The 14,380-nt window shown below is 36.6% G+C and overlaps 1 protein-coding gene across 2 annotated transcripts in view; it reads right to left on the bottom strand.

Moving 5' to 3' along the window:
- Positions 1–3,637: 3,637 nt before the first annotated feature.
- Positions 3,638–14,380, bottom strand: part of marchf8 (membrane-associated ring finger (C3HC4) 8) — a 71,880-nt gene continuing 61,137 nt past the window's right edge. The window contains exons 6-8 of one of the 2 annotated variants that reach the window (XM_066692903.1): positions 10,426–10,606; positions 8,955–9,102; positions 3,638–5,477 (exon numbers count right to left, since the gene is read on the bottom strand). In XM_066692903.1, coding sequence (XP_066549000.1) covers positions 5,173–5,477; positions 8,955–9,102; positions 10,426–10,606 — 634 coding nt within the window. In that variant the 3' untranslated portion in view covers positions 3,638–5,172. The remainder of the gene's footprint in view (positions 5,478–8,954; positions 9,103–10,425; positions 10,607–14,380) is intronic. The other variant, XM_066692902.1, reaches the window with a different exon arrangement.

The raw sequence follows: 14,380 nt of genomic DNA, 5'->3' as shown, positions 1-14,380 counted from the left end.
GGTGGAGCAGCGCAGAGCTGCGGACAACTGCGCTACAGCAACAGATCAGTATCAAAGTGCTGTAAATACGTTTGTAGCAGGCGATCTGACTACACTTTTTGTGGTTTTCCAATCCCGTCGGGAATGTGGTTCAACAGCTCCATTTGGTTTCAAATCCTGTTGCTGAAATGCATTCATGGCCCGGCAGATATAGGCTTTGAATTAGGCAGCGGCGATGACAATCAAGAAACTACTCAATGGACGGGTTGTTACATCTACAATTTTGTTTGTCAGGTTTACGCATTTTTTTCCGGACAGCGAGTACCATATTGCCTGGTTGTGCTAACGGATTAAAGCAAAGCAGAGCAAAAACAAAATGAAATGGAGACGGAGACGGTAATAGCCTGCTCGATCAATTATTTACGACACAAGTGAATTGCGCGCTTTGAGTGACAGGTGCCGGTGGGAGGGATTTAATGATCAAACGTTGCCGCTAGTTCAATTAAAAAACTAAAGTTAATCTCCCCACCTAGAGTTGTGAATTAGTCATTTTACACGAAATATGGGAAATCTTTTCATGGTGTGAAATATTGAAGATGGCTTAGAACGTCTTCATCTGGAATGTTACACTTCTCAATGTGAAATATGAATGATCTGATGGTAAAGCTATTTTTAATTATTACTTTGCTTGACATGCTGTGATCATATCTCAACTGTGAGAACCTAGTGTCCCATAAACACAACATAAAGTGTTCTTGATTTAAGCAAAGAAGTACTGGGTAAGACTGAATCAAGCCTCCAGCTGTACTTAACATTCATTCTAGATAACATGAACACGATGTTTCTGGAAAAAATACTTGCATACAGGGCTATGAAGGGAGCTCTTAAGACACCCATGACTATAGTGTCTAGTAGAAACCAAGTTGTAGAAATGTAACACACACTCATGTGTTACACAACAGTACTAGGATTTTGAAGACTACAGATGTCAAGAGGTTTCTTGGAGTACATATATACATTTCCCCAAATAGTAATATCAGTGTGAATCCATAACATTTGCCCTTAAAGATGGGAGAACGTCCCTGACTGCAGTCTGTAGATCCCTGGCAATGCACTGGGCTGGCAACATGAACACACTTCCTCACCTCAGTTCTTCACAGTACAGCTGGAGGAAGGGTTTCCCGAAACATGTCGGTTGAAAGATTTACAACAGCAAACATTTGATGCACAAACCAGCAGAGACTATTGTGAAGAACACACACAAAGGGATACAAAACCAATAAAAGATAAATCTAGCAGTTAAGCAAGAGCAGATTGTGCCAAAAGTTCAACAGATATTACTTTTAATTCTCCAGGAATTGTACTCCTATCGTCACAGATGTGGGATCTCTAGTCATCTACAATAACACCGCATTCAGGCCCTTCCTGCTTTCCTGTCCACCACAGGATATGCGTCTGTGCCAGATCTGTGTTTCTAATTTATTGCGGGCAAACACATTCCTCAACTATTACTTGTGGTCTGACATTGTGAGTCCTGAAATATAACTAAATAAATGCCCATTACTCCCCAACCCAATACACTAACCTGGCTTGCCACACTTTTCTGGTTATTTTTAGCATAAAACAGCGAATGAGATGGATATGCCTCTGATTTAAGGAAATAATGCATCTGTTTTAAGAATTCAGTGATCTGATTTTACAGACTGCCAGCAAAAGAAATATGTCAGCTTCCTACACAGTAACTAGAACCTTGGCTAATTCCCAAAAGCTGAAACGCATGTTTGATTATCCAGGGATTTGCAGACCACTGCTGAATTGAGATTATGGAACATGGAACAAAAATCAAAAACACATTTGACATGTGAATCTAAATCTACATGAGAATTAATCACCTTTTTGAAATGCTACTATTTTTAGAGAAAGACTGAGTTTTTTAAGTAGAAGTCTCTCTGCTGTAAACGTGTTTGATGGTTATGGAATACAGACAGCCTGTAAGAGGATTTTTATTGATGACTTGATTCAATTATTCTAAATATGTAAGTGAAGAAAATCATTCAATAATGTCAAATTATTCCTACATTTGCCTGTATCCTTAATCAAACCTAATAACACAATTTGGAAGGAAGACTTTGCAGAATTCTCACATTGGTATTGTAGGAGTTATTTTGGTGTCACAATTAAATAGGCACCAATCTTTTGAGAGACCAAGGCAGATACAGACATGCAAGCCAGTTCAACATGTTAACACTTCAAATGAGAGTTGATTTTTTTATTTTTTTTAATAAAGATTTTTTATTTTTTATTGCTGCAATCAATAACCCCTTGAAACCACGGCACAAACGTAATCACTTACATTTCAATAGGAAACTAAAGAGCCAACCTGCTAAAAGAGAGAGAATACTGAGAAAATATATATAAACATACATAAAAGAATACAAAACTATACATTTAAATTACAACATTTGTTTGTTTTCATTTATCAACAATCATATTTAGCTATTTAGAAAGCAAGAAAGACCGAAGTGTTATGTCTTTGTTGGTACCCCCCCCTTCCCTTCCTTTTTTTCTTCTTGGCAGCACAAACCTTTGAAAAGAAAAAAGAAACAGCACACAATCTATGCTAAATTAAAGTTGCTGTGAGGTCAGCTGTTAACTTCGTTCTTGTGCTGTTAGGTTTCACCTCAGCTCAGTGTAAGGAGCAGGCCCTCCAACTTATAATACTACTTATAATACCTCCAACTTAATAATAATAATTGAGCTGCAGAAAGCCCTAATTGTGTAGTGCCACACTTCACATAAAATAATCTCAGTGTCATTTCAATGAGCAAATTTAAATTGACTGAAAGGAGGGATACATTTTCGAATGATAAATATCTACTAGAGAACCACTTTATGAATTTTCTTTCATTTTTCATAGGGGACAAATAATTCTGAATTTACCACCAAAACATACATACGTGTGTACATATATATATATATATATATATATATATATATATATAACCCACGTCCTGCTACCCAAATTGATGATTACACTTCAAACATAATTTACATTCAGATGTGTAGAAAAGGAATCTGAGATTAAACAGAGTGGTATTTTTGAGGTTCAACTTAATTTGCTGCAAGTGGTCATTAATGAAACACTATATCATTTTATGCAAATAACGCTTTTTCCAAAGAAAATCTAAAGCCTGGTAGTAAATGACTGCTAGCATGGCTCTAAAAGACTATTTGGCTCCTTATGCTAATTTGGTTTGATTTATGGATTTAAAAAATGTTGGAATGTTGATTGGCTATAAAAATGTCACATGGCAAAATGCACAACTTCATGTTCCTCTTCAGATCTCTCTACTTGACAAGTCCTCATCTCTGTTCACACTGCACTGGAAAGCATCTCATTTCAATAAAACTATAAAATCTAAAAAACATCAGAGTAGAGGCATAGGGACATCACTCTGCTGTACAGGTCTTTGGGCCGTGTGTGACAAGTGGCTCAGCTATGGGGTGAAGTTGCCTCATCTGTTACTCCGCAAAACTCTCTAAAAGGGCCAGCCTCTCAGAGCCGGATGACAGCAATACAGAAGTGGGCAATATGGCCACAATGTAATAATATCATTTGAGGGGGAAATGCTACAACACTTAAAAAACAATAAAAAAAAACAAGTTCAGGTGTAATACACATGCAGTGAAATGAGGGCAAATACCAGGACAGTTAGTCTCTGACATAGACCTCAGCGTGTGCGGTGCAGAACAACACGGTAACGGTGTAAACAAGAGGAGCCGGGTCAGGTGATGAGTCTTTGAGGGCTGTGATTCGAACAGCAAGTGTTAGTTGCATAAAACCTGGGTTACTCCGACAAGTGTTAGATAAACACCAAAACTGTGTGCGCTTTACAAACTCTTTCCCCAATAAATACAACAGAAATAAAAAATATATATATACTTATGTATCCAGTCCACCTGTACACAATACACAATGAAATACAAAATGTTTAGCCAAATGATCAGCTCAACAAAGGGTAATTGCACTTTTAAGATGCACATGATCCGATTATGTGGAGCCTTTTGGTGATCATAGAAAGTAATGCAAATCAAAGCCCCTCCCCATCATGTCCATGTTCACGCTAGATGGTGGTGCCATTCTCCTGCCTTCTAGTAAATGGGAGATCCCTTATTCTGTCAACTGGAAAGTTAGAAAATTGATCTGGATTGAAACAAGTAATTAAGCTGTCTTCGTGCAGGATGTGAACATTTTTAAATTGAAATTTTTCCTTTTTCCTTGTCTTCTCTTGGAATGTTGGGTTAGGTATACATGTCTTGAAGACCAAGGAACCTTGAATTACTCCCCCACCCCCCCCGTACAGCATGGATGGCACCATTGATTTCCACCAATTAAGCACTTGCAATTTGGAGTTAATACCCCCTGACACTAATAATAATACAAACAAAAAAAACTAGCACATTTAATACAAGAGGTATCATTCAGACAATAAAAAATAAGACCAATTTCATTTTGAAAGTTTGCATGATACTGGTGGAAATAACCTAAGCAGAAAAGCTCTGTTAAATCGGTAGAAAAATTAGTGTAAAAAGTTTACATTCTTACATCAGAAGGTATGCTTCTCATGGTTGTGCAAGTCAAGCAAAAATTGGGCCCCTTGACTTGTTTGAAGTTACTGAAGTTACTTTCTTTTCCTTTATGGTTATAGACCAATGAATTCCACCCAAGGTCTGAATCAACAGACTATGTTTTACTGAGTTTTAAAGTGTACAATCTTATTTAAAACTGGAATGATAATTAAAATGTGGAATTATACGTGTACTCATTTTTTTACCTTATTTCATCCACAATCTGTTGTGTTACAAAAACCAATAGGATTTCTCTTTTCATCCATAATTATAAAACAGGAGAGTTAGGATTTGGGGAAAAAAAAAAGTGCTTGTATGCATTGCTACAGACTTTACCAGACCTTGATCAGGAGAATCTCAAGAGCTCAGATAACAGCAGTTAAATGGCAGTAGTTAGATGTGTTCAAGATCTGGTGTACTGATTCATACAGATTAGCCAACGTAGATTTACAGGGACAAAAAGAGCCTGGTCACGTTTTCACAAGACTGCGAATCACAGAATATCCGTCCAAGCGCAGGAGTAGGTGGTCCCACTGGGGTGAAAGGGAAGGTCCCCCACATCAATCAAACGTTGAGTATTTCCACGCTGTAGTCCTCTGGCTCTGTGTAAGGTGAAGAGTTTGTGTCTGACTGGTGAGGAGCCAGCGCTTCTTTGTTCTCAAAGTTTGGCTCCATTAGTGCAGGCTTCTCGAAAATTATCTTTTTATAGGTCTCTGGTCGGTTCTGCACATATATTACTCTATTGTAAGCCTTCAGTCTCCTCCACAGTTGGACGTACACTTTGCACTGTACGTACATGAACACCAGTCCTCCAGTGAAACCAATCGCTACCACTACCAGTTTTGTCCAAAACGGCCATTCCAAAATCCCTGCAACAGAAATTCAGAAACGATACAAGTTAAAAACCACAGGCATGGCTTTACAACAATCTGAATATTGTATAGGTACAAAACCATCTCAACACTTTGATTGTGCTGTATGCAGTGGAGCTGCAGATATGTCTTCCAAATAGAGAAATGGAGGGGAGAACATGGTCCAAAATGTACAAGATAAGGTCAGGTAATGCGGAGTAATGCAGTAATTGTTTGTTTTTAGTGACAAAAGTTTTTACACCATTAAAATAAGGTCCGACATTATTTTATGATCACTATCTCCTGTTAATCACAATAAAACAGAACAGATAATTATAGCTTTAAATCGCACTACTAATTCAGAAGCATGTGCTTGGTGTGTAGGCTTGAAGATGTATTGATATCAAAAAAACTAAGACTGATTGTTGCAGACCAAGTACAAGTCCCAGTTCATTCAGGTTGGACTTTGCAGTAGCAGGTTTTGAACAAATGGCAGGGAAGATGGTTAGCAGTCATGCTCATTCATGTGATTTGTAATAACTCTGCATTAACTATTTATAAAAGCTCTTGGTGTAACACGTGGTGCTGTGGTTGATGGGCCGAACACACTTGTAATGTCACACAGGTGCTCTTCCTACAATAAGAATGTATTATCTGGCTGTTTGTGGAAATGTTTCCAGGAACCTGAAACATCAGATTGTTTGAATCCCAACAGTCTGATCTGATAATGATCTTACATAAGGTGAGTGACCTGTCCAGTAACCAAAACAGTTTGAGCAAATAAGATTAAAAATAAGGTTTTAGAATCACAGAGATGGAAATACATACATTTTTTTATTTTATATAGCAATTCTGCAACTCCTAACTTGTCTAACCGGTGCAGCAACATTTTGGAATTGTAAAGCAGTTCTAAATGTCTAAAATAGTCTTATCAATTTCAATATTGGAAAATTCTGTTAATAACTTTGTACAATAAAAATGTCACAAGCCCTGAAAAAAAATACATTAGATTTTATTCACCCATTACAATTTCTAGATTGGCCCATACAAATGTACACCACATTCTGTTAGCTCAGTAGAAACACTATTCTAACCTTAATAACTTAATGGACTCCGTATACTGGGGTCTCTAACCCTCGCCTGGACCAAAATGTAGCCAGAATTTTCGGACTACACTTAATTTTACTGCAATTTTGCTGAATTATGCAATGACACTTTATGAACAACCTAAATGTAACCGTAAGATCGCTTCTATTGTCATCTGTATCCCAGGTCATATTTACAAATTCTGCTTTTTCTAATTATTGTTTTTGTATTAAAAATATATATACTATTTTAACACCCCAATATTCAGTCAATACTGGTAAATCTATAATTTATCTTAACAGCTAAATAATATTCAGAATATTTTATCCAAATTGTGATATTACATTATTTCTAGTTCTGGCGTATTGAAGATAGCCTTTAAGTCTCCGTTTATGTCCACAGATAATGCCACTAAGACAGAAAACAGAGTTGCAAGATGTCTGGTGGAGATCACATGATTTGCACAGCTATTCTCTGCATGTCTTATTGAAATTACGGAATTGACAATTCGGGGATACTGGATAAAAATGCACATAATTATATCTAAAACTACAGGGCCTGTTATATGCTTATTAATGGGCTAGATGTGGGATTCATTGGCTCTTGGGGGTTTTAAATCAAACATTTATATTTGATTTCCTGTTTTCTTTAGTTCATTATTCTGTAATTTGTTTTATTTATTGAATGCTACATTGTACTGTTTACTTGTCCTGTGTACTACATTGATAGTCATGTATTCTGCCAAATCCCAAGAAGCCCATAAACCCCCTTATCTCTGAAATACATGGGACTACATAAGGATTTGTTTGTTCTAAAGGCATACAATTCTGACTTTTGCTGTTTATTGTGATTTTTTTTTTTTTTTTCATGTCGTGAGAGACCCCAGCTATTGCTTTTACATACTGGATACACAATCTGTCTTTAAAATATATTTACCTTGGCAAAATGTATTCCTGTTATTAGTGGACTACTGCAGTTACATCAATATATTGAGTGCATTCTCAATGTTTGAGAGTTAAATAAAATACTGAAGTATAATATATATCCCTTCATACCCAGTTTAAGGAATTATAAACTGCTTTTTGATGTGTAGCACTCAAAAAAATAAAATAAATTAAGGTAAAATATTTACCTGGGATTCTTCCGGCTGCATGGTTAAAAAAAGTTTTAGTTATAATGTAATGCCGAAGAAACACTGTTACCAAGAGAATACAATCCGATATCTGTGGATTGTATTATTATTGGATCAGATTTAGATATTAAATTCATTAGTACAATTTGAAAAATGTAATTCAGCTTCCCAATATCCACAACCTTTCAATTTCTCCCATCATTAATTGAAAGTCAGGAAAATCAAAATCTATTACACTATTACATATTTTTGTAGTAGTAACAGAAGTATCCAATCTTTGTCAAATACTATACTTTTGCAGTAGAATTTTTTATATTATTAATATTAGAGATGGATATTTTTAAGACGAGTAAACCGTTTAAAAGCTTGTATACTTTTATATAGAACTTCTTAAATTATACTTCTGTACCAATTAAAGTATTATTTGATTTAGTAAAAATAGTGGCAAATTCTTCTTTACTTTAACTTCCAGTTCACCCTTGACAAAATGTAGTTCTTCATCAGTAGACATCATCAATGTGAACCATTGACAAGTCAATAATTTCTCTGCAACGCTCAAATGCATCCTTCTTTATCTCTAGACTACTTTAATATGGACTTCCTGCTCAAATATTTAAATGTGCCCCTTTTGACCTTGTTACCTGTCCTACCTTCACAGCTTTTTTTCCCCCCAAGAAGTATCTTCAATGGGGAAATGGGAGTTTTCTCTGCTAAGAGGCAAGCTGCAATCCCATCATCAAATATGTAAGTTAAATCATCAAAATAGGTAAGTTTCGTGTGGTAAAAGCAGAACTTAAAAGGGAAAAGCAGCCGCAATTGTTTTTTTTTTTTTTTTAAGTTTCAAATACTATTTTTTTCAGACGCACATCAAACAGAACACTCCAGTCACCTCCACATCACAAGACAACCCATGCTGAAATCACCAAAATCACATTCCCTTTCACTTTGATGTCGACTGGGACATCGATTGTCTGCGGCACCTTGGAATATTCTTAAGTGCTTTTCTACCCAAGATCTTGCTTTCATCTCCCACCTCCCCCACATGGAGAAACACCCTCAAATGACATTTGTTTTAAGCCTGACTCCATCTACCCACTACTGAACATGTAACAGGAAGACCTCAGATATACATTCACCAAAGAAAACAATGAGGGGTTATTCATAATCGAGACAGCAGGGTTTAGGTACTGGAGTTTACAATACACAATGAAGCTGGTTTAAGCTTGCCGTCACTTTATAATGACAGGTTTGGTGAAAGAGCACCAGACTCTACATACCACTGGTCTGACCTTGTTTAATTTCCTCGGCGGTGCGGTCGATGAGCACATAGAGGGACCACACCACGCAGGTGATGGCGATGACGTGGAAGGTGACTGAGCACATGATCTTCCGTCTCTCGCTGGACGTCATCTGCAGCTTCTCCCACTGTGAGGTTGAGTCAAGAGCCCTTTTAAATCACACCACCAAGAGGAGGGCAAATGCTACCCACAAATCTATCAATGTTATATAACAGCATTGTTGTCTCAATAGTGTTAATCTGTTCTGTTATATTGGCTACAGCACTCTTCTAAAGAAATGTAATTATCAGTTATTTTCTTGATTTCTTGATTACTAAATGTGAGGTTCATCACTTACACTACCATTTTGCACTGCGGGACTCAAATACAAAACAAATGCTTTAATTAAAAATATTTTCTCCTTGAATTTGTTTTACATTTTGAAGAAAAAAAGGTTGATGTAAAACAACTATCATGTTTAATGAAAGTATATTTACATTACATTTGTCATTTAGCTGATGCTCTTATTCAGGGCGACTTACATTTGTACCCATTTATACAGCTGGGCATTTTATTGGAGCAATCTAAGTGAAGTACCTTGCTCAAGGGTACAACAGCACTGCCAATCCCGGGATTTGAACAGAGCCCTAACTGCTACTCCACAGTGCTGCTTCAGTGCTACTTATCAGTTAACACAGGTAGGCTACTCCCCAGCTACAGAGCTGCTATATAATCTGATACTGAACAACAAAAATGGTCCATTGCGTTCAACACAGCACATCCGCTCCTTGACCACTCAGACAATAGCCTTGGATTGAGACAAACTAACTGAAAGCTGGATCCTTTCATAAGAATCCCATACTGAACCAAACCAAGCAGCCTTTACTATACAACCAGCTGACTTTAATTATCAGTTAGAAAGAATTTTTTTAAGTGGAATAAACAGCTTGAAGCAGTGAATCTGTAAAAGACAATCCAGTTTCTCATGACTCATGGCACTCAAAATCTTAGAGTCTTTTTACAGATTCACCACTTCTCGTTGTTTATCCCTTACGGAAATAACATTCATATATATTGTGCTTAAGACGTTAACAAAGAAAATCCCTTATATATGGAAAAAAGCAAAGAGCAAGGGAAGTTATAAGGGCACACAGACTGGTTTGATTTTCATCAACTATGATCAGATGGGGGCTGCAATACCATTTTTAAGAACTAAGCCTTTAAGCTATGATTATAAAGTTGGCTTCCTCAGATCTGGCACGAAGTTCAGTTCATTAAACAGCGATATTCCGCTGGGAATCACAGGCTATTAGCAGGGAGCCTCTTATCAGAGTTCCTCCTTGCATAAGGGCATGTAGTTAAAGAGAATAAAATTCATTAAAATGTTAAATTCTGAAATGATAGGCAACTTATTAAGTAGCTGCTCTTCCGAGACATTTTCCTTTCTTCTTTTAAATCAAACTGTACTTACTTTCCGTAATGGTTTTAATTTGGTCTCCATGATGAACTCATACTTGCACAGCTCACAGCAACGTGTGTCGGAGCTCTTGATCCACTGCTGCAGACAGGCCTGGTGGACAAAGCGCAGGCTGCCCGTGCAGTGGCAGGGGGTGATCAGCGGGCTCTCGTCGTCTCCTTCACAGTGACAGATCCTGAGTGAACAGGTAGGGGAAAAACACGCTGTTAAAACCTGCTCTCAATTAAGCAATTAAGCACAACTACAGATTGAAACTGAAATCTTCAGGGTCTCTGTGTCAACACATGCAGGAATATAAAGGTCATTACTTGTGGCTCTCTGTTTTCCTACCTGTTGCTACTGTCCTCTGCATGTCTTGAGAGGCTTGTGTCTAATTGGCCCAACACACCACTAATGACTTTTTCTCGGGTCTAACCTTTAGAACATGCAGCCACCTGTTACCTGATTATGCTACTGGAGAAATACATATTTAGACAATACAGAACGGGACAATGAGTGCAAGTGAGTAGGGATATGAAAACAAATAGAATGTGAGTAATTTTTATTTTTTTTCCCTCAGGCTAGCCATAAGATATTTAACCAGTGTGCATGGTATTTATTTTGTAGCTCCTATTTTTCCCCTCAGGATACAGTGTTGTCAAAGCTTGTCCAAGTTTTAGGGTTCATTTCCACAGCAGTGATTCAGAATGGAAGAGGAAGAGAAAAAAAAAAAGAAGGAAAAAACAGACTACATTCAATCTTGCTGTTGTGTTTCATTTAATCCAAAACTGCTTGATTGAGGAGAATGTGCAACACACCCACAAGCTTTCAGCAGGATATTTCAATTTAAATACCAGTACAAAAAAATTGGATTTCAACTGAAAATTATTCAACAATAGCTAACACTTATTGGCAAGAGTTCTGACAATACCAGTAGAAAATTGTTTCCAAGCATGTCAATGCATGCCATTATTTTGAAATGCAGTACGTTAGTATTTTTCTGAATTGTCAGTGTAGCTGTGACTGCTGATACAGAACTGTATAATCTAATCTCGTTTTACATCAGGATAAGAATAATTCACACCAAATTAAACATATTTGGTCGTTGGGGGCTTAGAGAATAATGGCAATACAACCAGTTACAATATATTAAAAGGTTTTTCCACTGAAGTTGCATCAGGGGGTAGGGAAGACAAAAGCCAACTACAGACAGTAAGGATACAGTACACTGTTGGTGCATTATTGTTGGTCTTATGTACAGTCCAGAAAACACCTCTGACTCCTAAGATGACCACATATTATTTGCACAATATAATTATAAAAACAATAAAACAAATAAGTGAGGAACACTTTAAACAGTGTTGAGGAACACATGTTCAAAATGCTCTTTGACACCTACAGGGAAAAGTGGAATGCATCCAATGTTATAGAAGACAGGTTTTAGGATGAAGGGATATAGCTGCTGAAAAAGATTTAGTTGCACTGCTCAGATAAAAAAAACATGTTCAAACCACATATCACAGGGGAGTGGAGACTTATCCAATTATGATATTTCAGTTTTGTATTTTGAATACATAATTGTTTTCACAATAAAAACTTGTTTCTACTTAACAGTGAAGAGTACAGTGTTTAGATAAGTGGAAAATATCCTAATTTAAACACAAACTCTGAGGCACTGACAACAAAATGTGAAAAAACTTCAAGGGGATATAGACTTTTTATAGGCAGTGTATATGCATCTACCTCGAGGAGTTGATGAATATGCCATCTGAGAAGTTGGTGAACCTATGAAAATGTCTCCTCCATGGTATCAAAGCCAAAGGAGGATTCATAATGTACAGATTGCCAATGTATAAATACATTTGAGCACTGGCAACATAGAGATATTTATTTACAGATATACTATGGATACATGCAATATTAGTTATAAAATTCATAACATTTTTATTGACCTATAATTTCTTGCTAAATTAACTTTTAAAACTCCCTTTAGGGTATGAATACATCTTTCTGACACACAAACAATATACAAGAACATTTCTGCTGCTGTTAAGAAGACAAAAAATATGGGTATCAAGAAAAACTGCTTGATATAACAGCAATGTAATGAAAATATACATTTTACATGACTGTTTGGCAGCTACAAAGGAAAACCACTGTTCTAAAACTCCATTATCATCATACTCTCACAGTATCTATTATTTGTTTCCAGTTTCTGTAACAATGTAAATTATAGCCAGATATGTTATCAGTCCTTTAATTGCAACTATAATCCGCACAACTTTTAAATATATTTGTGAATGCCTGGCTTCCCTTGCTTTCATTCAAGTGTGCACACTTCATTTTGCGTCAAGTTCATGGGTGTCATGTAAAATCATCCTGCAGTCTGCAAAGGATGGACTCTGTAATGTGAATTTGACTCGACATGGATAGACAGTGCTTTAGGTGATTTTAAGGTGTTAATCTTTTATCACTGAGGCGAGATGTCATTGGGGGTTTAGAACACTAAAGGAAAAAACACCAAACTGGTCATAAGAGCTCACCGTGCAATAAAAAATGTGCTGTGACCAAAGTTGATGCAAGTCTATCAGTTGTGAACATGTTGCTCTGCCCGAGTCAGCAAAGCCTTCTTCATTATAATTTCTCTTAACTTGCTACATTTTTTAACCTGATAGACGTATTATCTTAAAGTATGTGAAATGTTCAGAAGTGCTTGCCAAAAATGTGTATTCTGTAAATGTCAGTTTCAATATTATTCCTGAACATTATTTTGTGGTTCCAGGTCTGTTAAAATCTTGTATCACTATTAGAATCTGTCTTTCTTCCCCCATTATACATTTGACAGAAAAACAGACCCCAGTAACATGGCTACACACTTCAGTGTGAATCATCACCTTTGCTCCCCCTAGTAAAAGGGAGTTAATTTAATTTTTTATGGTCAGGTCTCTCACAAAATTAGCAAGAAACAAGTCTGCCCATGCATTGTGGGCTTTTTGTGCACCCTACCTATGTACCATGTACCAGCAGTGTCCTGTGACATCTCACAACAAACATATTTCACTGCGTCTTCAATCAATCTATACAAATATATATTTTATTTCCAAGGTTTTAAATGATATTAAAACCAACCATGCCAGTCTGCAAGGTTTTTCAAGCAGTTTATTCAAGCTACTTGATATGTATTTTTCACATGCACCATAGCATGGTGTACCGCAAGTTATACTGTTGATGAGTGGCATGTGTTGCTGCCCCGCAAATATTTCAGATCAATGTACAGGAATTCATTTATTCTCTTAGAAAAATGCCACATATTGAATATTGATTTTAACAAATTTTAAATCATAAGTATTTAAATTTGTTTTGAATGTTTTTATTATTGAAATGTAAAATACTTTCCCAATAAAACAGTATTTTAGAAAAATGAAGACATCTGGCAGCACAGTGAAGAATACATTCTACTGGAATAACAAAACACGGGGGATAATACATTAAAAGGAAATCCACAGGCAGTGATCCTATATAGAGGTGTAGATACACCTCTTTTTTCCTTCATTGATTCAGTATTTTCTAAACTGTGGCTAAAATGGCAGTATCAGCAGATTTAGTTCCCTAATTATTCTGGCCCATTTTAGTCTTGGAATATATAACCAGGTATCATTTCTAAAGACAGAAGAAGTGTACAAGTTAATCCAGTGGTTTGCCTTCTGTCTGTTTGGGAATAGTGATTAAAGCTATCCAGCAGTACAAACAGTTCTCATTTCAAATCAAATGGCCCAGAGCCGGAGCATTAATCCCATGTTAACAGCAGTAGTAGGCAGCATTTTCAGTCACCAACTACATCTGGCCTCAGGACACTTTTGTACATCTGTAAAGCTTTGAATATGGATTTGAGATTGAGTAGCTAGTCACATTTTACATGTTTTTCAGTTGTCTCGTCTCTTATTAGACTTACGTAAAAGAAACTAAAAAG

Source organism: Amia ocellicauda, chromosome 20 (genome assembly GCF_036373705.1).
Source record: "Amia ocellicauda isolate fAmiCal2 chromosome 20, fAmiCal2.hap1, whole genome shotgun sequence".
NCBI lineage: Eukaryota > Metazoa > Chordata > Actinopteri > Amiiformes > Amiidae > Amia > Amia ocellicauda.
The sequence above is the reverse complement of the archived record's forward strand: the minus strand, read 5'-3'. Positions and strand labels throughout refer to the sequence as shown.